The sequence below is a fragment of the Leuciscus leuciscus genome (assembly GCF_965113295.1).
Source record: "Leuciscus leuciscus genome assembly, chromosome: 6".
In the NCBI taxonomy this organism is placed as follows: domain Eukaryota; kingdom Metazoa; phylum Chordata; class Actinopteri; order Cypriniformes; family Leuciscidae; genus Leuciscus; species Leuciscus leuciscus.
In genome coordinates this window covers 43,509,742-43,537,080 of record NC_138730.1, presented here as the reverse complement: position 1 = coordinate 43,537,080, position 27,339 = coordinate 43,509,742, and the positions used below count along the sequence as shown (strand labels likewise).

The 27,339-nt window shown below is 38.0% G+C and overlaps 1 protein-coding gene across 1 annotated transcript in view; it reads left to right on the top strand.

Moving 5' to 3' along the window:
• The window catches only part of sirt6 (sirtuin 6), a 46,652-nt gene that overhangs the window by 719 nt on the left and 18,594 nt on the right, over positions 1–27,339 (top strand). Inside the window, exons 2-5 of the mRNA XM_082173186.1 lie at positions 486–613; positions 19,218–19,400; positions 21,828–21,887; positions 23,460–23,555. Coding sequence (XP_082029312.1) covers positions 486–613; positions 19,218–19,400; positions 21,828–21,887; positions 23,460–23,555 — 467 coding nt within the window. The remainder of the gene's footprint in view (positions 1–485; positions 614–19,217; positions 19,401–21,827; positions 21,888–23,459; positions 23,556–27,339) is intronic.

The following is a 27,339-nucleotide window of genomic DNA, read 5'->3' as shown; positions in this document are numbered from 1 at the left end:
TGTGTGTGTGTGTATATATATATATATATATGTGTGTGTGTGTGTGTGTGTGTGTGTGTGTGTGTAAAAGATATAAAGATACCGTTTTAAAAATCGTTCTCAATATTAAATATTAGCCGAGTTCACACGACAGCTATAACGATAATGGCACAGTCAGAGAAACGATATCGTTGGAATCACTTTCAGAACAATTTTATTCAGTCGATAAACTCTAAAAACATTGACATCCAATCTAAATCCATCCTGCTGTAACGAGCTCGAGCATTTAAAGCGGCAGACGAGCACGCGCTATGAATTAACAGAACGATATCGTCCTCTGTTGTGGACGCTAATATAGCCTAAGCCTAGTAATATTTATAGTTCTCGTTCTTGGTGTGAACGAGCTAATTAAAAGTAGGCCTACAGTATAGTGCACTATATCATATGATAAACATAATTTGAACTCGGTAACACTTCTGTATGTGTTTGTGTGTGTATGTTTGCAGTTGTTTGACAGCCCAGAGGAGTTGAAGACTAAAGTGGAGACACTGGCCCAGTGGATCAAGGAGTCGCAGTATATGGTGGTGCATTCAGGAGCTGGAATCAGCACGTCTACAGGGATCCCGGACTTCAGGTACTCCTCACTATAGATATGAATACATAGATTTCACATTCGCCCGCCATCTTGGAACGGTCAGCGCCTTGTCGCTCACAATAAGAATCAATGATGCCACAATATTGCGTAGATTTAAGTTCCAGAATAAATGGGATAACCTTTTACACATGCATCTAACTACGGTTGCATACGCTCAGTCAACCTTGCTGTTGAATGCTCTCGCACGGGTCTTTTGGCCATTCCAATATGGCGGACAGGTTACCTATTAGCAGCCAAGGGGGTAATCCATCAGCCGGAAACCGAAGCTACCCCGGGGACCGTCATTGATTAGCAGACCATCACCTACTGTTAGCATTCCATTGACTCCCATTCATTTTGGCGTCACTTTGACAGCGAATAACTTTTACATCTGAGGCGTTTAAAGACTCCATTTGTCCATTATTTATTTCTAAAGAAACACGAAAATGTATAAAAGGCTCCATTACCTTGTATCTTACGTTATGGCCCCGTAGAAGCAGTTTTTGTAAAAAATAGGCTAACGATTGCGTCATAACCACGCGACTCTCTGTCGCACAGTAGAGAGATTACCGTATGGACAGGAGGAGAAGCTCGCGGGCAATCGGGGAGACGTGGAGGCAAAATGACAAAATAATTAATCAGAATACATAGCAAAAGTTTCTCCTGCTCCTAGCTCATGGACAGCTCCTACTCACACTCTCCGTCTCTGCACGTTTCGGAAGGGAATGATTCAGATTTCTCTCGGCACAGCTACTAGAAGACAGACGGGTTGCTCACGTCACATCTACATCGTCAAGCTCAGTTTGAGTCTGCGCAGTACGCCCGACCATCAGGAAGTGAGTGCTTCTAATTGACTTCACTTTTCTCCGTTGAAGTCTATGGGGTCGCTGTGTCCATTTATTTTACTGTCTATGATAGCAGCTCATAGAAAGCCACTAATGAGTCACCTATGTTTGTTATCTATGCTTCACACATCTCGCTGAGGGTGACAAATGCTTGCATTAATGTCATTTTCAAAAGTCTAAAAACAAAATCATCTTTTAATGGGATCATAGGTTGTTGTTTTTTGTGTGTGTGTGTGTGTGTGTGGGGAAGCTTGTACAGAATGTTTTTGCTTTTCATCTGTGTTATGATAGAGGGCGCTTCAAACTGCTCTTTTGAATGCGTGTATGTTGATGACTAGCTGTCAAGCACCAAAATGGACAAAAAAATTGTCAGTGTAATTTTTATTTTTTTGCTTTATATGTCATCTGAAGTAGGGCTGAACGATTATGACAAAAAAATCATAATTGTCGATTATTCCCTTGAAATTGTAATTGCAATTATTAACTACGATTATCATAATTTACATTGAATGATGTTTTGAATAGCTTTATGCCATTGTTTGAAGCGACTGCATGCCAATACAAGCTGAAAACACTCTTCCTGAAAAACTTTTTTTCGCTTTTCTATCGCATTAAGCTTCAAATGTCAAATATATTTATTTATTTATTTAAAGAAACCAAAGTAAAAAAAAAAAAACTTAAGATAAGTTGTAGAAAGAAAAAACACATCTTAAGCACACAGAATATTGTAAGTGAACTTGTTTTTGGTAATTGCGCCTTTAAACGATTACATAATTGTGGCATCCGTAATTGTAATCGCGATTACAAATTCGATTAATTGTGCAGCCCTAATCTGAAGCCATACAATTTGTGTATGATTTATAAGCTACTCACTGAAAATCTTGACGACTTCATTAGCTTTCAAGTCTTGTTTTATGTACTAAATGCACATAAAAATTATTAAAGGGATAGTTCACCCAAAAATAAAAATCTGTCATTAATTACTCACCCTCATGTTGTTCCAAACCCGTAAGATTTCCGTTCACCCCCGAAAACACTAATTAAGATATTTTTAATCAAATCTGAGAGATTTCTGTCCCTCCATTGAAAGTCAGTTCATTAAAAAACTGTGAACAAAATTATTCATTTAGACTTTAATTTACATATAAGCATTGATCAGCGAACATAAACAGAAGCTCAACTGTACTCGCTTGGTGCACAAGAACAAACTCAATATTTATACATTACCGTTCAAAAGTTTGGGGTCAGTAAGATTTTTAATGTTTTTAAAAGAAGTATCTTCTGCTCACCAATGCTGCATTTATTTGATTAAAAATACAAACAAAAACAGTAATATTGTGAAATATTATTCCAATTTAAAACAGCTGTTGTCTATGTGAATATACAGTAAAGTGTAATTTATTCCTGTGATCAAAGCTGAATTTTCAGCATCATTACTCCAGTCTTCAGTGTCACATGATCCTTCAGAAATCATTCTAATATGATGATTTGATGCTCAAGAAACATTTATGATTATTATCAATGTTGAAAACAGTTATTTACATTTTTATTTCATGATGCCATGATGAATAGAAAGTTCAAAAGAACAGCATTTATCTGAAATCTAAAGCTTTTGTAACATTAAACACTACCGGTCAAAAGTTTGGGGTCAGTAAGAATTTTAATTAATTTTTTTGGGGAAATAAATAAAATAAATCAATACTTTTATTCATCAAGGATGAGTTAAACTGATCAAAAGTTACAGTAAAGACATTTATAATGTTAGAAAATATTCTATTTTAAATAAATGCTGTTCTTTTGAACTTTCCATTCATCAAAGAATTTTGAAAAAAAATTGTACACAACTGTTTTCAACATTGATAATAATAATGAATGTTTCTTGAGCATCAAATCATCATATTAGAATGATTTCTGAAGGATTATGTGACACTGAAGACTGGAGTAATGATGCTGAAAATTCAGCTTTGATCACAGGAATAAATTACAGTTTAAAATATATTTAAATAGAAAACAGTCATTTTAAATTGTCATAATATTTCACAATATTACAGTTTTTTTTTATTATTGTTTTTTATCAAATAAATGCAGCCTGGGTGAGCAGAAGAGACTTCTTTTAAAAACATTAAAAATCTTACTGACCCCAAACTTTTGAACAGTAGTGTATGTGGATAAAAGCCTCAACTGTTTATTAAGATATCGTGTCTCTTTAGAAGACTTGGATTAAACCGCTCAATTCATATGGATTTATTTTACGTTTTGGGAGAATAAACTTTCAATGGAAAAACAGAAATCTCTTTAATTTCATAAAAAATATCTTCCTTTGTGTTCTGAAGATTAACGAAAGTCATATGGATTTGTAACATGAGTGAGTAAATGATTACAGAATGTTTATTTCTGGGTGAGCTAACCCTGTAAGAGCAGTGCACTTGAATTGTCATGTAAACTTGAATATCTTCACTGTCTCTTTAAAGTCAGGACTAAAATGTTATTGGTATTCTCCACGCAATGCCATCAACTGAGCCAAATCCAATGGGCAGTGATGCATTTATGTTTTCCAGCCATATTCCTAATCTTCTGGCGGCCCAGTAGAAGGTAATCATATGGATTTAGTCCTTCAGAGATAATCAAAACCATGGTTTTCTGAGCCAGAAATAAAGCTTTTGTTATACATTTATTTCCATATGTCTTTGCTGTTCAGTTTGTTTGTTTGCTCTTTTTGTGTACTGTACAGATACAACACGCTTATGCAATAGTAATGAAAAAAACCCCCTGAAATTCCACATTAATTTGGCCTCAAAGGAGATCAAATTAGCCTGTTTAAAAAGACTGACATGTTATAATTTTCCTCCAGAATCACAGTAAACCACTAGAGGGAGATATGAAGTTTTAGTACCAATAACAGCTGAAACTCTCATTCACATCTTAGGCTGTGTCTGGAATATTTGCATATTGCACAGTATATAGTGCATACAGATCACAGTTTTTCATAATGTGAAGCAGAAATATCCAACAATGAATGTTTTAATCTGTATTTTTGGTCCAAGCAAGATGACAACTATTTCTTATTAATAATAGATTAGAATCATATAATTTAGAATAATTATATTAATAATATAATTAATTATAATTAAGGGAAAAAATAAGGAATTAGGCCTAATAATTGAGGGACTTTACACAGTTATTGAACTAAATTGAATCATCACTGAAATGACTTAAAGCAACATTAAAGATTATTTTTTACCTTAAAATAATGTTTCCAAACTCATTTCAGTGGTTCATCAAGTCGTAACAGGGTGAACGGCACTTCTGCATTCGCTTTGCGGCCCGCCATCGGGTATAACCACACTATGCAAGTTTGCCAGATCGGGCCGCGTTTCTGTAGTTCGAATGAGACATAAGAAACTACAAATTTGACTTGCTTTACGGCAAGCGTTACAATAGTCATTATTTTGTTATTATCCCCGTTATACTGGATAAACAGCGTGCGTGCGTGCGACGGTAGGCTGTGGTAGGCTAAATTATTTACGACAGCGGTAATGGACAATTCCACTTCCAACCTGTAGGGGGACCGACGAGGAAAAGTTCTTTGGTGTTGTTTTAAAGGGTAACTTAGGGCCCTTTCACACCTACCTTGTTTGGTCCGGACTTTCAGACTTTTCAGTTTGGTCCGAATCAAAATTACAGGTGTGAAACCTCCCCTGGACCACGGTCCGGACCAAACAGACGAAATTTGGTCCGACGAAAAGAGGTAGTCTCGGTCCGGATCAAACTGTTCAAAGGTTTGGTTCGTTTCTAGTGTGAAAGCATTTTCTGTATGGTTCAGACTTTCGGACCGTTTATAGGAAGTTCCGGTGGTTCCTGCGTGGCCTAAACAACTGAAGAAGAATATTTACATTTACATTTACATTTACATTTAGTCATTTAGCAGACGCCCTTATCCAAAGCGACTTACAAATTAGGACTAAATTCAGCGAGTCATCATAAAGAGGCAAAAGCAACAACAACGCAGGAAGTGCTCAAAATACGAAGTTCAGGTATTATTCAGAGTAGCATAAGCCTGATAAGTGATGTTTCAAAGGGAAAGGATTTTTTTTTTCTTTTTTTTTCTTTTTTTTTCTTTTTTTCTATAAGGTTAAGTGCTCACGGAAGAGATTGGTTTTCAGCTGTTTTTTGAATGTTGTCAGGGATTCTGCATTCCGGATGAGGGTGGGGAGAGCGTTCCACCAGCATGGAACTGTAAATGAGAATGTTCTGGAAAGTGATTTTGTGGCTTTCTGTGATGGAACCACGAGACGTCGCTCGTTGACCGATCGTAGGTGTCTGGTAGGGATGTAGACTCGTAGGAGTGAGTGAAAATAGGAGGGAGCTGAGCCTGTGATAGTTCTGTAAGCAAGCGTCAGTGCCTTGAACTTGATGCGAGCAGCTAGAGGTAGCCAGTGCAGAGAGATGAACAGAGGAGTGACGTGGGCCCTCTTGGGTTCGTTGAAGACAAGACGAGCTGCAGCATTCTGGATCATCTGTAGGGGTTTGGTCGCACATGCTGGGAGTCCAGCCAGAAGGGCATTGCAGTAGTCAAGCCTAGAGATGACCAGGGCCTGGACGATAAGTTGTGTTGCATGCTCAGTTAGGAAAGGCCTGATCTTCCTGATGTTGTGCAGTGCAAACCTGCATGATCGAGCTGTCTTTGAAATGTGATCTGTGAAGGTCAGCTGGTCATCAAACGTTACTCCAAGATTTCTGACCGATCTTGATGGGGTGATTAATGATGACTCTAGCTGGATGGTGAAGTCGTGCTGTAGAGATGGATTGGCAGGGAGGACGAGAAGCTCAGTCTTTGCCAGGTTGAGCTGCAGGTGATGTTCCTTCATCCATGTGGAGATGTCCGCCAGACAGCTTGAGACCCGTGCAGCTACTGTGGGATCATCTGGTTGAAAGGAGAGGAAGAGCTGTGTGTCATCAGCATAGCAGTGGTAGGAAAAACCGTGTGCCTGTATGATGTGTCCCAGTGATGTGGTGTAGATGGAGAAGAGGAGGGGACCAAGAACTGAACCCTGGGGAACCCCTGTAGTCAGCTGATGTGCTCTGGATACCTCGCCTCTCCGCAGATTTATGCGCAGATCTGTCAGTCCTGCCCACCGCGTTTCTTCCAGCTGATTCGCGCGCGCACACACACACACACACACACACATTTGTCCTGCGCGTCCTGCCGGCGATGATAAAATGTTCGCACAACGAGGACGTTCATTTGGCGAATTTGAACTGGCCTCGAGTATAGTCGGTGCTGCAGGGAGTAATGCCGTAATAATAACAGTATAGTGGCAACGATATGCGTCTGTTCATTCATTCTTGTCAAAGTTACCCGCCGAATTGACAACACGCTGACGTCAGACGCACGTCCGTTTACAAACCAATCAATGTCAATATGCAGCCCATATAGATGATGACGACAGGACACAAGTACGTCATGAAAAGTTATTTAGTGCGCTCGCATAATTGCAATGTGAAACCAAACCAAAACTAACCAAATTTATACAATGTATCAAAACATGAACTCTGGTTCGGACCTTGGTGCGGACTTTCAGGTGTGAAAGGGCCCTAAACCCCTGGTCAGAGCCTGACTCCACCCTCTGGCAATATTTGAAAAATGCTGGAAAAGTGCGCAGAGCCCAGCGGAGGGGGGGCGTGCATCTGAGACGTGTCTCTATGTAGGCAAGGGCGTGGTTAGCTGGTACCCTCTGACGTCACAGGCCACCACAACTTCCAATAGGAAATTTCAACTGCAGTAGCCACCGTTCAACCTGAAGAGGGCAGCACTCAGACGTTTTTACACCATATATTGTAGAATTAAAACACTTTAAACCCAAATGTCCAAAAAAAATTACTTGAATCAATGAACAGCATTAATAAAGCCCCAGTCTTACAGATCATTAACTAAAAAAAAAGTTATTTTAGGGTTTAGATACCATTTAAGTTGAACAATGACAATATTGTTGTTTTAGAGCTGTTTTACTGCAGAATTGTTTGCATCATTGATCATTATATAAATAAGCACTATATAAATAAAGGTGACTTAACTTGACCTATTCTTAAAGGTAGAGTAGGCAATGTTTTTCATAAACACTTTTTGTTATACTGGTTGAAGCTCTCTTCACATCCTGACACCAATCAATAATAGAAGTGCTCTAAATATTTAAAAAATTAACCTAACCTACCTTTAATAGACTGTTTAGCGCAATGTAGTTTTTTTAATTTTTTATCTTGTTGTAAAAGTTCAAGTCACCATTAACGTGATTATGTTCTCTTCTTTGAAGTTTCTTCCATTTTCAATGAGTATATTCAACTTGTTTCGGTGTATAGAAGTTTTTAGTTTGTTTAACAAAGTTAGACAAATTAAGAATTTTCACTATTATGTGATGTTAATGCTCGACTTAATACACACTTATTGAACTCGGATCCACAACTTATATCAGTTATGTTTTTGTAAAAGGACAGTCCAACTTTAAATTTTAAGTTGACACAATGATGAAAATTCATTGGATAACAACCGAACAATAATTCTGGTCTCAGCATCTCCATAGAAAGCTCTTGGGCAGTTTCTAAATTAAGCCTTTCGCTGTACATCTTAGTGCTTCTTTTCTATATTATATTGAATCTTCCAGTTTCACACCACATAATTGATCAGCTCAGCCTCGGACTGATGCAAAGATGAGCACTCTTGCTTTATCATATTATTGATCTACATGCCTAAGTGGGAGCCTATGGAAGGATTGTTTTGATTGGATCTATTTAAGTAGGCCTACTATGTACTTCTATAAATCAGTAGAAGTTTATGTAATTTGTTTTAGCAACACCATAGCAACCACCCAGAACACCCTATCAACCGCCTAGCAACCACCCAGAACACCCTAGCATCCACCCAGAATACCTTAGCAACCACCTAGCAACCACCTATAAACCACCCAGAACACCTTAGCAACCCACTTGAAACAACCTATAGCAAATTTTTAAACTTTAAACAACTTTAAACTTCAAACTACTTTAAACTATTTTAAACTTTAAACTACTTTAAACTTCAAACTACTTTAAACTTCTTCAGACTCTCTGGTCCAAACTTTCTCAAGCCAACTTAAAGTTTGTCTCAACGAACTTTTTAATCTAGTTTAGCAATATATTCTGTACTAACATTTGGGGGACACTCATTAAGAATATCTGGCTTAATTATATATTTAAGTACTGAGTAATATTAAGCAACTGCAGGCACTTACTATAGGGTTAGGGTAGGATTAGGATTAGTTGCATGTAATTATGCATAATTTATTGTTATTACTATGGTAAGTACATGTATCATATGTAACAAGGACACTTCACCAGAACTACTTCATCAGCCATTAAGATTTTATTGCACTGTGACATTTGGGTCGTTAGTCTCTGTGTCTCATTTCCAAGGCTGCGTCCTCCGGAGGTCTCATGTGTCAGTCGCATGAGGCTCCCTCATTTCAGTAAAGTAACCATTACGATTCCAAAGTCATAAAGAAATTACATCAATTTACGCTTCACAAGAAATAACGGTCAATTTTATAATGGGTACCTTTCTGAAATGAGACATCGTTGAGGTATGCGGGCTGACTAATGAGACCTCCGGAGGACTCAGCCTTCAAAATGAGACGCAGCTATTGTCATTGTGTCTGAATGTTTTGCTTGTTTGTTAGTAATTCTCATTATTCTCAATAATAATTGTCCTTAGATACTCATGACTTGTTACAGTAATGTGAAATTGTGTCTGTCCAGATGCAATTGTGCTTTACCAATTAACATGTCAAGTTAAAGGTATAGCGGAGGATGTTTTACTTCCTGGTGGGTAACCTATACTATTGGTCCTCCTAATTGTCAATCATTCTGGTGAATCAATCAAACTTTTCAAAAAGTGGAGAGGGCGGGTCTTATCTAAAATTTGGAAAGATCCTCCGCTATACCTTTAATATATATACATTGTTTTTGTTTTTTTACATTGCGATGATGAAGATGAGAAGTTGTGCTTAAATGTCACAATGCAATAACAACAAAAATCTTAATGGTTGTAAAATAGCATTAATTTCGTATGCAAAATATGTATTTATTAAACTTACATGTGACCAGTTTGAGTTTTTGACCAATGGGAGTGAGGACTAAGAGAGTAAAGTGAGGACATTTGGGCCGGTCGTCACTTTCTGAGAGCCTTTAAAGGCCTGTTTGAGGGTCAAGACTTGGTTTTAGGGATATGGTTATAATGAGGTTAAGGGTCGGTTTAGGGTCAGGGTTCGGGTTAGGCACTTAGTTGTGACGGGTAAGGTTAGGGTAAGCGGCTAGAGATTGTATTGTGTCAATGAATGTCCTCATAAAGATAGATGTACAAGAATGTGTGTGTGTGTGTGTGTGTGTGTGTGTGTGTGTGTGTGTGTGTGTGTGTGTGTGTGTGTGTGTGTGTGTGTGTGTGTGTGTGTGTGTGTGTGTGTGTGTGTGTGTGTGTGTGTGTGTTGCAGTGCTTTTCCAAGCTGCTGATCCCAGTTGACCTCAATTCACTTGGGTTTACTTTTAGATTTGTGTTTGATGCACAAATTTTTAATGGTCTCATGAATTTAAGGCTGATTTAATTGGATTCACCCTTCATCTAGTTTGTCATTTTGCTATTTTTCAGGGGTTTTAGTTTTAGAGGATGCTGACGTTATGTTGAGTGTTCTCTTACATTTATTCTCCTTTAACCTGGCTGGTTTTCCTTTTTTTCCCCTCTTTGTTATTCCGTCGGCTCGTCTGACTCGTTACCAGAGGGAATGTATGTGATGCGGTGGGCAGCTGCACATTTTCCCTCCTGTGTTCTCTTATATGAAATTTTCATGAGAACACTTGTCTATCAAATCTTGTTGACAGACTATTTTCAGAGGAGATGCTTCTATAGGTGCAAATAGTGCTCTGCCTGCCTGCCTGTCAGGAGCACATATAACACTTAAGGCAATAGTTCACTTAACATAATTTACAATTCTGTCACCATTTATTCACCTCATGTCATCTGATCCTAAATATATTTGTCAGTGGAATGCAACGGGATTTTAATTACCAAGGGACATTCCTACTGATGAAATGTGTTGTCTGAATGCACTGTAAGCATAGACTGTAAGTCATGAATAAAGGCATCCGGCAGTTGCAGCAGTGTTGAGTTATTTAAGCTGAAAGCCCCTGCTTTTAAAAAAAAAAAATTGTCAAACCTAGATGTAATTAAAAAAAGTAGAAGTTTACATTTTTTTAAAAGTAACAGTTTGAGATCAGTTTTTAATGTTTTTGAAAGTCTCTTATGCTCACCGAAGCTGCATTTCTTTGATCAAAAATACAGTCAAATTACCCTGGAAATCCAGAGTTCTCGTGAGAGCACAAGTTGAATTTGCTCAGCGAGTTTACTCTGGCGTCGAGTAATGATGCTCATTAAATATGCCCTTGTATCCGAGCTGCACCAATCACATCGGGTTATCTGATATAGGCGGGCCAGAGGCAAGCTAAACAGAAGACGACAGCGCTGTGACGTCGAAGTCATTAGTAAACATTGCAAGATGGCTATGGATGAACACCAGTTGTTTGAAACGGCTTTGGCCGCTACAATGAACGAGTTAGACTTGGCTTTTTATCTAAAAGAGGAACAGAAGACGGCGCTCGAATCGTTCCTTTGCAAGAAGGGCGTTTTTGCTGTTTTGCCGACCGGATACGGCAAGAGTCTAATCTACCAGTTAGCTCCGCTGGTAGCTAAGTGAATGGGGCTTGTTGTGATTGGTCGTAGTGATATCCAATTGCGTGCAGTGAGATTTTCAAATGCATGCTTGGTGCCGCCCCTCGAGCTGGGGCCGGTTGCACCAGCTGTGCGTAAGTCGATATACAACTTAGTATATCGTGACAACTTAGCCTAGTTTTGACGTAAATGGGCACTAAGTTACAACTTAAGCACTACTAAATATTTTTGCGTTGCACCATTAAACTTAGTTGAAGCGTAACTCTACGTATAAACTAAATATTTACGGAAGCCTCCGATCAGGAGTCACGGTTGGAGTAAATAGCAGACAGACTGAACTGCATCAATAAGCTCTTCTTTTACCTGACAAACTTCAGTTATTTAGACCTATATGATAATCCTGACATTTACACTCGCTTACATTTTAAAAGAGAGAACATTATGTGAATAGATTACTTGGTGTATCTTTAACACCAAGCATATCTGCAGACTCTGTTGATTTTCTCCTTGATTCTTTTAACTCAAAAGTTAAAGGTGTAATTGATGATATTGCTCCTGTGAAAGTCAGGAAGAAGAGTGGCAGACAAAAGGCACCTTGGAGAAACTCAACAGCAGTGCAACATATGAAAAGACAATGCAGAAAAGCAGAGCGCATGTGGCGGAAGACAAAACTTGTAGTCCATTATAACATCTACAAAGACAGCCTTCATGCTTTCAATATGGAACTAGGCAAAGCTAGACAGACTTTCTTCTCAAATATTATAAACAGTAATTTAAACAACACACGCACTCTTTTTGCTACTGTAGAGAGACTGACAAACCCCCCAAGCCAGATTCCTTGTGAAATGCTCTCAAACAGCAAGTGCAGTGAGTTTGCTTCTTTCTTCTCTGAGAAAATCAATAATATCAGAAAGGTGATCAGCACATCCTTGACTTGCGCTGGGGTCAGACAGATCAAACCACCTGAGAAAGTAGTTACTATGTCTGATTTCAAAGAAATTGATGGCAAAATTTTGGAAGAAACCGTACAGCACCTTAAAACATCAACCTGCGCTCTTGACACACTTCCCACATCGTTTTTCAAAAGTGTGTTAAACAGTTTAGAAGCAGATCTTCTAGAAGTGGTAAATGCTTCACTTCTCTCTGGGAGTTTTCCAAACTCCCTAAAAACTGCAGTTGTCAAGCCCCTCCTGAAAAAGAGCAATTTGGATAAGACCATATTAAGCAACTATAGACCAATCTCAAATCTTCCTTTCATAGGCAAGATCATTGAAAAAGTTGTCTTCAATCAGCTGAACAAACTCTTAAGCTCGAATGGATACTTTGACAATTTTCAATCTGGTTTCCGACCGCACCACAGCACAGAGACAGCGCTCATAAAGATAATAAACGATATTCGCTTAAATACTGACTCAGGCAAATTATCAGTGCTGGTACTACTCGACCTCAGTGCTGCATTTGACACTGTCGATCACAACATACTTCTGGACAGGCTGGAAAACTGGGTGGGGCTTTCTGGGATAGTCCTAAAATGGTTCAGGTCATACTTAGATGGGAGAGGTTATTATGTGAGTATAGGAGACCATAAGTCTGAGTGGACATCCATGACATGCGGAGTCCCTCAAGGCTCAATTCTTGCGCCACTCCTGTTCAACCTGTATATGCTCCCAATGAGCCAAATAATGAGAAAGAACCAAATTGCTTACCACAGCTATGCAGACGACACACAGCTGTACTTAGCCCTATCGCCTAACGATTACAGCCCCATTGACTCCTTGTGCCAATGCATTGACGAAGTCAACAGTTGGATGTGTCAAAACTTTCTTCAGTTAAACAAAGACAAAACTGAAGTCATTGCGTTTGGAAACAAAGATGAAGTTCTCAAGGTGAACGCATACCTTCACTCTAGGGGTCAAACAACCAAAAATCTAGTCAGGAATCTTGGTGTGACACTAGAGTCAGAGCTTAGTTTCAGTAGTCATGTCAAAGCAATAACTAAATCAGCATACTATCATCTGAAAAATATTGCAAGAATTAGATGCTTTGTTTCCAGACAAGACTTAGAGAAACTTGTGCATGCTTTCATCACCAGCAGGGTGGATTATTGTAATGGACTCCTCACTGGCCTTCCCAAAAAGACCATAAGACAGTTGCAGCTCATACAGAACGCTGCCGCTAGGATTCTGAGCAGAACCAGAAAATATGAACATATCACACCAGTCCTCAGGTCTTTACACTGGCTCCCAGTTAAACTTAGGATTGATTTTAAAGTATTATTACTGGTATATAAATCATTCAATGGCCTAGGACCTCAATACATTGCAGATATGCTCACTGAATATAAACCCAACAGATCACTCAGATCATTAGGATCATATCAGCTTGAAATACCAAGGGTTCACTCTAAGCATGGCGAGTCTGCTTTTAGCTATTATGCCAGCCGCAGCTGGAACCAGCTTCCAGAGGAGATCAGATGTGCTCCTACAGTAGTCACATTCAAATCCAGACTCAAAACACATCTGTTTAACTATGCATTTACTGAATGAGCACTGTGCCAATGTTCGTCCGACTGTTTGTACTGTATTTTATTTTATTTTTTTCTAAACTGTTTTAATTATTCTTATTTCTTTTTATTATTTTAATTTCTTCTATGTAAAGCACTTTGAATTGCCATTGTGTATGAAATGTGCTATATAAATAAACTTGCCTTGCCTTGCCTTGCCTTGCCTTGCCTTGTTAGCGGCTCATCAACACTAACCTGTCCTACGGCGCACCGCTGTGTGCATCTGTCCCATCTGTCTGTGTTGTGCATGTAAAAGAAAACACGTATCAGTACTTATTATTTATCCTTATTAATTTCATTTCAAATACAGTTTCTGAATGTTATTTTCATATAAAAACACAAGCTATTCATGATTAAGGATAGTATTTAATGGGAACTTATTTTTACCGTTAGTTACGGTATGTGAGGCAAAATAAGTTAGAATGAAGGATAAACTGAAATTCACAGCATTTAAACACAACTTCTGCGCACATATTTGAAGGCTGCTATTGGATTATTGAGGGCAAACGTCATACGACCTACTAGCTTCGTTCTGCCTTAAGAACAAATGGTGCAACGGAATAAAGTACAGAGTTCAAGTTCAAGTTAATTTTATTTATATAGCACATTTTACAACAGCCACTGGCTGACCAAAGCGCTTTACAGAACAGCAAAGTTAAAAGAAAATAATACCTGCATAACAACACAACACAAGTAAGCGCAGCAAAGCTAAGAGCAGCCTTAAAACAGGAATAGCAAAACAGTATCAGACTCAAATATAAAATAGTAAAACAGAGACAAAAAAAATGGTAAATCAGAGGTGGCAAGGCAGTATCAGACTTAAATATATAATGGAAAAAAACCAGGAGTGGCAAAAACAGTATCAGACTCAATGGAAAATGGTATAACCAACCAACCTTAATTATAGGCCATGGAAAACAAGTGCGTTTTTAGAAGTGACTTAAAAGTGATCACGGAAGGGGCTATCGTAATTTCTAATGGCAAATTGTTCCACAACCGAGGCCCGACCACAGAAAATGCTCGATCCCCTCTGCGTTTGAGTCTGGAATGTGGGACTAACAACAGGTTCTTGTCGCTTGATCTCAGACTTCTAGAAGGAGAAAATGTCACAGTGTCTGGTTTGTGTTCCCTGGGTGTCCACTAGAGGTCCTCTTCCCGCACGGTGTCCTACACTCTGTTACTACATTTCCCATGATCCTGTCTGTCACTGAGTGTTCATTGTGTTCAGCTGTTTCTCGTCACCTCGTTTAGCACTTGTGTATATATACCCTGTCAGTTTCAAGGCAAGGCAAGGCAAGGCAAGGCAAGGCAAGGCAAGGCAAGGCAAGGCAAGGCAAGGCAAGGCAAGGCAAGGCAAGGCAAGGCAAGGCAAGGCAAGGCAAGGCAAGTTTATTTATATAGCACATTTCATACACAATGGCAATTCAAAGTGCTTTACATAGAAGAAATTAAAATAATAAAAAGAAACAAGAATAATTAAAACAGTTTAGAAAAATCAAATGAAATACAATACAGTACAGTCGGACGAACAGCGGCACAGTGCTCATTCAGTAAATGCACAGCTAAACAGAAGTGTTTTGAGTCTGGATTTGAATGTGACTACTGTAGGAGCACATCTGATCTCTTCTGGAAGCTGGTTCCAGCTGTGGCTGGCATAATAGCTAAAAGCAGACTCACCATGCTTAGAGTGAACCCTTGGTATTTCTAGCTGATATGATCCTAATGATCTGAGTGATCTGTTGGGTTTATATTCAGTGAGCATATCTGCAATGTATTGAGGTCCTAGGCCATTGAATGATTTATATACCAGTAATAATACTTTGAAATCAATCCTAAATCTAACTGGGAGCCAGTGTAAAGACCTGAGGACTGGTGTGATATGTTCATATTTTCTGGTTCTGCTCAGAATCCTGGCGGCAGCGTTCTGTATGAGCTGCAACTGTCTTATGGTCTTTTTGGGAAGGCCAGTGAGTCCATTACAATAATCCACCCTGCTGGTGATGAAAGCATGCACAAGTTTCTCTAAGTCTTGTCTGGAAACAAAGCATCTAATTCTTGCAATATTTTTCAGATGATAGTATGCTGATTTAGTTATTTTTTTGACATGACTACTGAAACTAAGGTCTGACTCTAGTGTCACGCCAAGATTCCTGACTTGATTATTAGTTGTTTGACCCCTAGAGAGAAGGTATGCGTTCACCTTGAGAACTTCATCTTTGTTTCCAAACGCAATAACTTCAGTTTTGTCTTTGTTTAATTGAAGAAAGTTTTGACACATCCAACTGTTGACCTCATCAATGCATTGGCACAGGGAGTCAATGGGGCTGTAATCATTAGGCGATAGGTTAATGATTTCACAAAGTTTCAGTGTTTGTCACAGAGTCCTTGTTTAATGTCCTCACACTTCTGTTCCTGTTTGCTGCCTGTTCTTGTTCGTGTTTTATGTTCTTGGATTGACTTATTGGATTTTGACCATTTGCCTGAACTGATTGTGAGTACGGATTACCCCAATAAATTAACTGCACTTGGATCTCTCTCTTTTGTGTGTGATTCGTGACAGAAAATGGTTGCAGCAGTTCAGATAGATAGCTGGGGGCTTGGTTACGTAGAGATTTATAAACAAATAAAAGGATTTTAAAATCGATTCTGAAATTAATGGGCAGCCAATGAAGGGGCCTCAGAATTGGGGTGATATGGGCGCTTTTACGGCTATTAAAAAGGAATCTTGCTGCAGCGTTTTGCATTAATTGAAGACGAGCTATTTGAGACTTTGAAATCCCACGTTATTTACTAACTGAGAGTTAGTTACAAACAAGCTAGTAGTTATTAATCCTCTAGTGTGGAATTTATGTTTCAATTTAAGAAAGAACTCACGAACTTTCTGGTGCAACCCTACCCAGTGCACTACAATCTCATTCCTATTTCCCAGATTGCACTGCTATATTGCCTCCTCTTCTCAACACCGGACTGTTCAGTCAGCTTTGTTGGTGTGTTATGCAGTGTTTCATAAGTGGAGAGCTTAGTTGGGACATTTGTAGTCTCAGGCTCAGAGCAAGTCTGTTTACTGACCATTTGCGTACAGTCAAAAGTGCACAGGTTCATATAAGTCTTGACAGTCTGTTTTTGGAAAACTAAACGCTGCATTTGTTAGTTTGTGTGATATTGAATCTTTACAAAACAGTCCAAAGTTTCATTTTAGAAACTTGATAAGCTAGAAATCCTTGAGCAGACATAAATATTACTGTATATCCACTTGGTTTTCATCCGATTTCAGATTTCCCTGCCCCTAAATGTCACATTAAGGAAAAGCTAACTTTGTTTGACGGTTTACGTGTCAGTCAGACGCCCTCTTTCTGTCTAAGCGGGTGGTTCTTGGCCTGAATAAGCTGCAGTGTGTACAAGACTTTGATCAATAGCCTAAAGCCTGGATAGGACTTAGTTGGGGGTTTATGCAGTACTTGTAAGAGCTTATCCAAATTTAGTAAAGAACAGAAAACTTTTGATAAGTCAGGCAGGAAAAGCCGCTTTATGCGTGTAACTAGGAAGGCATGAAAAAGCAAACTGGATGTCAGAAGGATTGGCTGTTGTGTTGTGTGTGTTTTAATGCAAATTCCCAATTGCACAAGAGCAATATTTCTGCCCTCAAGTGCTTGTTTAAGTGAACTTCTGAGTCATTCTTCTTAGTAACCCTATCTGTAGTCATTATAAAGCACAGGAACCTCCTGCTGTTCTCCTTGATAACTAAAACCCCATCTGTGTCATCTGAGATTCCCAGCAGCTCAGCACAGCAGTGCTTACTGAATCACAGAGGGAGAGGAGGATCAGACCGGAGAACAAGGGTTGTGGAAATCAGGAATCATTTTGTTTTTCCCCCTCAGGTTCACTTATAAAGTTAGTCACGGTTTCTTGCAACAAACATTGTTGTGTTCTCAAACCTTATACCCAAAAACAAAACATGTACGCACTCTAATTCTGGAATAATTTGCATTTATGCATTTGGCAGATGCTTTTATGCACATTACATTGCATTCAAGTTATGGTATTTTATTGGTTTGATTTATTGATTCTCCGGGATTCGAACCCATGACTATGGTGTTGCAGTTACCATGCAGTATAGCGTTCAAAAGTTTACGATCTGTAATATTACTTTATATTTTTTTATAAGTTATGTCAGTGATGCAAAGCTGAATTTTCAGCATCATTACTCCAATCTTCAGTGTCACATGATCCTTCAGAAATCATTCTAGTATGCTGATTTACTGCTCAAGAAACATTTCTGATTATTTTCAATGTTGAAAACAGTTGTGCTGCTTAAGAAATCTTTTGTAATATTATAAGTGTCTTTGCTGTCCATTTTGATCAATTGCTGAATAAAAGTATTCATTTCTTTAAAGGGGTGGTATAATGCCCTTTTCACAAGATGTAAAATAAGTCTCTGATGTCCCCAGAGTGTGAATGTGAAGTTTTAGCTCAAAATACCCCACAGATATTTTTATATAGCATGTTAAAATTGTCCTTGCCCTAAAATTGCCCTTTTTGAGGGTGAGCAAAAATGCAGTTTTGTGTCTGTCCCTTTAAATGCAAATGAGCTGCTGCTCCCGGGACAGGGGGCGGAGCTTCAAGAGCTTGTGTTCTTTTACCTCACACAGACATGCACTGAAAATTTCACAAACTTTTAGCCTTTTATGTTCAAACCAAAGTCAGACAATGATGGAGAGACTCAAGAAGAAGTGACAACATTTAGAAAACATTTCTGAACGGTTAGTTGATGAATTTATGTAGCTTATGTGTAGTTATCTTCTAGTCATTGATTAGCATATTCTGTCTTGATAATGTATAAATCGTGTTCCGGGGGCGGGGTTTATGTAAATTCTAGGGTTGGTGATGTCACTAACCCGGGAGGAATGTGGTGTAGTCTCTGCCAGCCGTTTGTTGTAGTCCTTAAAAAACTATTTTTTTAAAAGCAAATATCTCCCTTTGCTTTGAACTTTGAGCTTCGTAACTTTGCAGATGTTGTTTATACTCAAACAGCAACATTACACACTAACTAAAGTTAGAAAAGTGAAATCATAATCAACCACCCCTTTAAAAAATCTAAAACAACTTGAATGGTAGGCTTGAATAGTAGGCCAAACTTTTGAATGGTAGGCTAGCATAGATGCACTTCATAGATTAATCTTTGTATGTTAATGTGTTCATTGTGCACAGATTTTAGTTGATCTGTTTGCAGTTTTTACCCATATGCGTTAAGTTTTGAAAGTAACAGTATGTTTTCATAGTACATTAAGCTCTATATTTCAAAATGATCCAGGAAGATTCAGTTTGTATCATTTCAGTGAGGAGTACATTCTGTCTGAGCATTAAATGGGTCCTACTCCTCACTGACATTGAGGACAAGAGGCTGTATTTCAACAAAGGCATGTTTGTGATGTGTGTGATTATCAGAGGTCCTAACGGAGTGTGGACGATGGAGGAGAGAGGCGAGACGCCTCACTTTAACACCACGTTCGAGGAGGCGCGTCCCAGCGTGACTCACATGTCTCTGCTACAGCTGCAGAGGACAGGACACCTCAAATACCTCATCAGCCAGAACGTAGACGGCCTTCACCTGCGCTCCGGCTTCCCCAGGTAATAGCCTAACGGATATTGCACACAAAAATAGCAAAAGCTTTCTCAAAAAGCTGCAATCTGATTGGCTGGCTTCACTTCTCTCTCATACCGTTTTGATTAAAGTTTTGACCTCTGTCCTGTATGTGATTTCAGATGTGTCATGTTGATTAGCTCTTGTAATTTTCCCCTCCCGTAAGCGAACGCAATTAGCATGTCTTGTTCTGAGTTGAAGCTGTTAATGTTGAATTTAGCACATTGACATGATGAATTCCCTGTTATATTCAGGCAGACTTAATTAAAATCTATTGTCTTAATTAAATTGTAAAATAAATAAATAAATCAACTTGTTTTAGTGCAGTTAGTTGCCAACATTTGCCATTTTTGTTTTTTGTTTTGAAGTTAGTTGATGTACTACTAAAGTAACTAATATTAAAACTGAAATAAAAATAAATAACTATAGTGCTGATTTAGAAAAAGTTTTATGAAGGCATGAGGACTGTGAGAGGTTGCGATAGAAGAAAGCATCCATGCATAGTTCTTGTGGATTTATGGCTTGACCATCCATAATCATGCAAAACAGTTGCATTACCACAAAGTTATCGTCTGTACTGTTTAAAAAAAAATATATATATAATGAACCAATAACAAAATATCAATATCCAGGGCACCAAGACACTGCCTTTTAAACACATCAACAGATTCTGCAACAGGTTTATCATTATAAAGAAGAGTCGTTTTATTAATAATACTGTCTGTCATCCATCAGTCATCTATTTATCTATCAGTCATCCATCTATCTATTTTTTATTAAATTTTTTGCCTTATTGCAAATGAAGTCATGATGAGAGTGGAGTGGCCATGAGATTGTTCTGCGCAGTCAGAGAATCCACGTGTCATGCAAAAATAGTTAATGTACAACACGGGTCAAAATAAAGAACGAGAAGTGTTGTGAATGGGGTTAGATGTCTCCTCTGAGTTAGGCGAGAGGCCGGGAGTTCTGATTCACGAACAAATGAAAAAACAGTCCATTTGTTTGTGAATTGGGCTACACTGGTTAAACTGCATGTTTTTGAGTCACCAAAAAGGACCGGTTCATAAGAGTCATCTGTTAAGGAAGTTGACTACACAGTGAGTGCAACCCGCAAATGCAACTTATAGAAAGATGTGTTATCTTTTTTATTTCATTACATTGAGGCTCAGCTGCTGAAAAGAGGTACAAAAACACTGCTTAGATTAAAGGGTAACTATCGCCAAAATTGAACCTATGGTCTTTTTGTTAATCTACCCGAGTCAAACTTTCGTGTAAAAGCATAATTAGGATGGAAACGCCACTTTTAAGATTGACCGTATTTTCGTTTTAGGTCAAATTGCCTTGTGAATGGGAGAGCTTGGGGCGCGACTATGATAGCATCAAAAATCACTATTTTTAAAACACTAATGCGGCTCGACACAACATGAAACTTTGCTGGAAGTATCACCAGGGGCTCTACACATGAACTCCAGCATTGACAACATTGTTTGTGTACACAGAGTTTACTAAAAAGAAAGGTTTTGTACGACTCACTTTATCAGTTAGTGTTTCTGGTGGCTGGAATTTTGTCAGTCAAAGGTAGTCGATCACCGAATGCAACGTAACATGAGGAGAGTAAAGATGGAAAGCTCCTAAAGCTTGTTTCCTTATAAATTCACGAATAATTTTTTGTCTACGTTATCATGCTTTTCATTTCATTGAAATTACAAGTTCATAACATTTCCTCATATGGAGTCAGTTCATTACGTTGCATTCGGAGATCGACTACTTTTGACTGACAAAATTCCAGCCACCGGAAACACTAACTGATAAAGTGAGTTGTCCAAAACCTTTCTTTTTAGTAAACTCTGTGTACACAAACAATGTTCTCAATGCTGGAGTTCATGTGTAGAGCCTCTGGTGATACTTCCAGCACAGTTTCATGTTGTGTCGAGCCGCATTAGTGTTTTAAAAATAGCGATTTTTGATGCTATCATAGAAGTGCCCAAAGTACTCATTCAAAAGGCATTTTGACCTAAAACGAAAATACGGTAAAAATGAAAAGTGGCGTTTCCATCCTAATTATGCTTTTACACGAAAGTTTGACTCGGGTAGATTAACAAAAACAGCCTAGGTTAAATTTTGGCCCTTTAAAATTTGATATTAGGATAAATCTGAGGTGGCAGTGTTTTTTCCCTGTATATAGACATATAAAAAAATGTATAGAAATGACAGACAAAAAGATACTAAAACTTTAATTAAAATATAAAATAAAATAAAAACTGTTACAATATATTAATACAAACTGTGATGGTATACGAATGATGGGATTGTCATCTTTTCTGTAATAGCTCCATTCTCTCATTGTGAATTATGATTAATTTCTCATTGTTCTGGTCTTATTGGGTTTGTTTATTTCTCTCTGTATCTGCTAGGGATCGATTGTCGGAGCTGCACGGGAACATGTTTGTTGAAGAATGTGAGAAGTGTGGCAAGTATGTGATCGATCTCTCTGAACATGTTAATGAAGTCTGTTTGCACAGTGCACTCGGCAAGACCAAGAATAATGACAACTTCTGATGAAGAAGTTCAGTACGGTTTTAAACAAGTTGCTGTGTTACTGGTTACTAAGGGCAGAAAATGATATAAAAAGACAGACTTTTGACTCATTTATTTGTCTAGCCGCGGAAACAGCTTTCACAGGCTTTATGAAGGTACATTTAAGACTTTTTTTAAGACCAAAGTAAAGGCAATTTAAGGAATAAATCAAAGGGAGCACAATAAGTCAATATGTTCTTAAAATGTAAATGTCTAGGGAGAAACACAATGAGTTTTATTAACAACACTTGAAAATAGAACTTCTAACAGATATCCATTACTTTTTAATTCATTTTACAAATGTAAAATATAGCTTGAATGATAGATATTTAGATATTTGTATTGGAAAACAGGACAAAAATACAGAGGAAGATATTTATTTTTTGCACTGCATGCAACATTTAATGCCATAACTTTCTAAATGTAAGACTTCTGCTCTGATTTAAGACATTTTTAAGGCCTTTAAAGGGATGGTTCGGAGTAAAATCAACCTAGGGTCCTTTGCACCATGACCTCGAGCCAAACACCCCCCCCCCCCCCCCCCCCCCCAGAAGCCTTTTTTCCCTTGGTCGAACATTATTAAAGTTAGAGCTTATTTAGAGATATCAGCCGAATGGCTTAGTGCAGGCGCTAATGGATCCAAGGCTGTATCTCGTAAATTACCCCACTAATAATGCCTAGAATGGTGCCAAACTTCTACAGTAGTACAAATAGGTTCTGTACTCATAAAACGAGGCATTGGAAAGTTTGTAAGTACATCAGGAGTTTATTTAAATAACAATTGCCTGATGGCTAATGCTACCGCTAACCCGGACGTCGACGTCATTTCAGTGATTTGGGAAAAGGACGTAAAAGTCCTGGCAGAAAGCGATGCATAAGGATGTAGTGTAACGACGCCCAGTTCCAGGTAATTTACGAGATACAACCTTCGATCCATTAGCGCCTGCACTAAGTCATTCGGCTGATATCTCTAAATAAGCTTTAACTTTAATAATGTTCAACCAAGGGGAAAAAAAGGCCTCTGGGGGGGTGTTTGGCTCGAGGTCATGGTGCAAAGGACCCTAGGTTGATTTTACTCCGAACCATCCCTTTAATATGTGTAAGGACAAATTAAGAACTTTTTAAGACCGGCAGAAACCCTGTTTCATCTAAACATTAGCTTGTTTTAAATGACTTTAAATTGTGTACTTTTGCATGTCAACATACTTTCTCTTATCCCAGTTTAAAGCAATATTCCAAGTTCATTATCATCACACAGGCTAAGCTCAGTTGACACCATTTGAGGTTTATTAACCCCAAAATAATTTCCATTTGTAATAAATGGAAAAAATGGAAACAAATCTTACAATGACTTACATTAAGGCACTTACAGTGGAAGTGAATGGGGCCAATCTGTAAACATTAAAATACTCTGTTTAAATACTACAGCCACAAGACAAACAATGTGTTAACATATTGGGCTGTTTCAGGCAGTATGTTCGGGACACGGTGACTGGAGTGATGGGTCTGAAGCCGACCGGACGCTACTGCGATGTCACACGTTCCAGAGGACTCCGATCTTGCAGGTGATTGCTCCATTTTAAATGAATGGACCAGATCAGGTCCATTATTGATTTTCCATGATGGTGGGACTTTCAAGACTGTTCTTTTCACACACATATCTATTCTGTCTGTGTATTGCTGTGAATGTCTGGGCTCCCACCATCAATCCAATTTGTCCTAAACATGAGACCTGCTTCAAAATGAAACGTAAGATATAGTTAACGCGTATAATTTAGCACAGCTTGCCCCGTCAGATGCTCTGACAGATACTTGTGCTGTTTAATGCCTTTGAGATGTAGTGTTTTCCTCCATTTTACATTTTACAGGCATATTCTCCATCTGTAAATGTTAGAAAGTCATGCAAATATTTCTATTTTGCTGTCAGGAGCGGGAAAGCCTTCAAGCGAGTCTCCGCTAAACTTCACAGACTTCAGTGAACGAGCGCCGCCGAACAGATAGAGCACAATAATTCTGACTAAAATATGTTTTTGTAGGACATTAAATGTGCTATATGTAAAAATGTTACCTACAAGTAAGGTTTTTATTTTTGCTCATAATATATAGCATTAGCTTACATGGTTACAAGCACTATATTTGTTTTCATAGCCTTCCATGTGAACATTTTGTTGGAAATGTGAAAAGCATTTTTTAACTCTTTCCCCGCCACTGACTGAATTTTCCGGCTATCCATGTTTTCACAGTTATACGGTAGGGGGCGCTATTACGCATCTACTGAAAGAGTGCAGAATCTCCTGATCAAAACACAGGCGTAGAGGAAGCAGAAACAAGCGATAGAAGCATTGCTTACGGTCAATGCGATTATCAAACATTAAACAGCATATAAATCAAAACTGCCTAATGTTACTGAATGAAATGTGGATCCAGGACGAGCTATAGGACTGTGAAGCTTTGATGGACTCGATCTACTCCATCTGTGTTTTGATCATATAACTATACTAGTGCAAAATGCCCGTGCAAAATCAGTTTTTGAGTATTTTTAATAATTGTTGGTTTGGTGTGTTTGAGTGCTCATTGTTACAATTACACAGCAAAAGTTCAGTGACATTTTTATTTGTGCATGGTAGAAAGCACAAAGTGAACTCCGAGAAAACGCTATGCTTGAGCAAACAGTGTGTGAATAGGCTACTATAAATGATGGCTGTGAAAGAGACTGTGAATGCATTGAATAGGATATGTTTAGTTGGTGAATACACAGTATGAAATGTAATATTCAGAAGTAAACAGCATAGCTGACTTACAGATTCTGTTAACATCCACAAATGAATAAGCGCGTCGATTCAGGGAGCAGTGCAAAGTGGCCGTGCAAAATCAGTTTTTGTGAGCTGATCGCCGTCAAAAAAGTTCAGGAGATATTTCTTAGTGATGGCTGATTTCAACAGTTTCAATATGATAAAAAATAACTTTTATATTGATTCAATGGATTAATTGCATTTTGAAAAAAAAGTGTCATGAATTTATTGCATTTTTTGGGGGGGGAAATAATCCGTTTTTATAATAAATCTTTGAAAATCAAAATCTGGATTTGAATTTTTTATGTTATTATAACCTAAAGATGCTATGTGAAAGTTTGAAACAGAAAATAGTGGTTTTCATCTTGCCACTTTCTTGGTAAAGAAAACACATTTTTACTAATATTAATCAAAATGGATTTATCACGTTTTGGAACCAAACTATAATATTCAGAAGTAAACAGTGTCGCTGACAGAGTGTTTATGTCAGAATGTTTATTTTTAAACCACAACCTTCTAAGTGCTTCTTTTACCGATATATATCTTTAGCATTTCTAATCCAAACAACGTCAAACTTGGCACTGCACTTACTCGTGACCGTAGCGAGACACCTGTCAAGTTTGAAATCCATCGGACTAATGGTTCGAGAGATATGCGAGAGATATGCGCGTCTGCGTGGCGTTTTCTATGTCTTTGCACAGAAGCGTGTCTGATGCGGTGCTGCTACAATGAGGGCTATTTCGGGAGTTGGTCGAAATATAGAGTTAGAAATATAGAAATATAGGAGTGTTAGAAATATAGGGGAGAGAGTTGTGGAGGCCTATAATTCATGTTAAACATAAATATATAGCCTACTGATACAGCAAAGACTACGTCGGCAGTATTGACAAAATAGGCTACAGAATATTTCATTCTGTATTGACGGGCAATATTTGAATATCGATAATTATTATTATGTAATAAGATAATGATAAAGCTTCGTGATAAGCCTCATTGGTTATATATTCGACATATGGGTAGAGAGTTGTGGAAGGCACATAAATAAACACATAAATATAACTTGTAGCAGCAAAGACAACGTCGGCATTGACGGCAAAAGGCTACAGAATATTTCGTTTTGTATTGACAGGTGCAATATTTAGAAAATCGATAATATTATCTGCATTTGTCTCGAGCCGCGTCTGAGACGCGAGCGTCTCACGCAGGCAGTGTGCAAACTCTAACCTGTTCACATGGGAGCCGAAATAAAAACGGACACGCCACGCAGCTGAGCTGATGGAGATTTGCCGTTCGATCGGTAAGATAGTTAACCTCGTTTAAGCCTGCATAGCCATTCCTACTAACGTTACTACTACTATTTAACATATTAAACATCACATAGTCACAGGCTAACTTCAGCGCGCATGGCACAGTAATAAAGAAGTAAACAGCGTAGCTTTAAATAAACATTATTAAGAAGTAAACAGTGTGACTTACCGATTCAGTTAACATCCAGAGAGTGTGTTTGTTTATTTTTAAACCACAGCCCATTATGTCAGAATGTTTATTTTTAAACCACAACCTTTTAAAAATGATATATTTAACGATATCTTTAGCATTTCTCACCCAAACAACGTCAAACTTGGCACTGCACTTTCTCGTTCCCGTGGCAAGACACCTGTCAAATTTCAAATCCATCGGACTAACGGTTCGAGAGATATGTGGTTAACAGACATACACACACACAGACAGACAGACGTTTCTGTAATTTATATATATATATATATATATATATAGTTATCATATATATATATATATATATATATATATATATATATATATATTAGAGGTGGGCATAGATTAATTTTTTTAATCTAGATTAATCTAGATTAATTTTGAAATTAATCTAGATTAATCTAGATTAAAATGGCTCATTTGAATTCTGCCGAAGGCATTCAGAATATGTGTGCTACCCAAATAATGACTATAAAAGTAAGTCTTTGAGAACGGGTTTCTCAAGCCAGGTGGCGCATTAGACCAGGGGCTCATCTCCTGTTTCCAAAATGCATCACAAACTGCTTGAGAAAGCTGTTCTACTCATAGACTGTAAAAGGTTACTACTGTACTGTTACCGTCCGTAGGCAACATTAGGTAGGCCTATGTTATTATCAACTACTATAGGCTATCAATTAGGGATGGGCGATATGGCCTAAAATCTATATTGTGATATACATTGCAGCCTCTTGCGATAACGATTTACAGTATATTATAATAAAACCATTTCAGAACAGATTACACAGACCCATGCTAAACAACTGCTAAATGTATTTTTTTTTAAAGGGTGTATGTAGTTTTGAGAACATATATTGTGCAAAACTGTAAGTATACAACATCATTTTGCAGATAAATAAAATTTAAGTACACTAGCTGCAGAGACTTAAGTAGGTCTAATGTTTATTATGGCTTGGAGCTTATGAAACCCCAAATTTAAAATTAGAATATTGTCTAACTGATGTCTTTTCAGTTAAAAAGAAACACAACAACGATTCTTAAAATCGAGATGATGTGCTACACCACT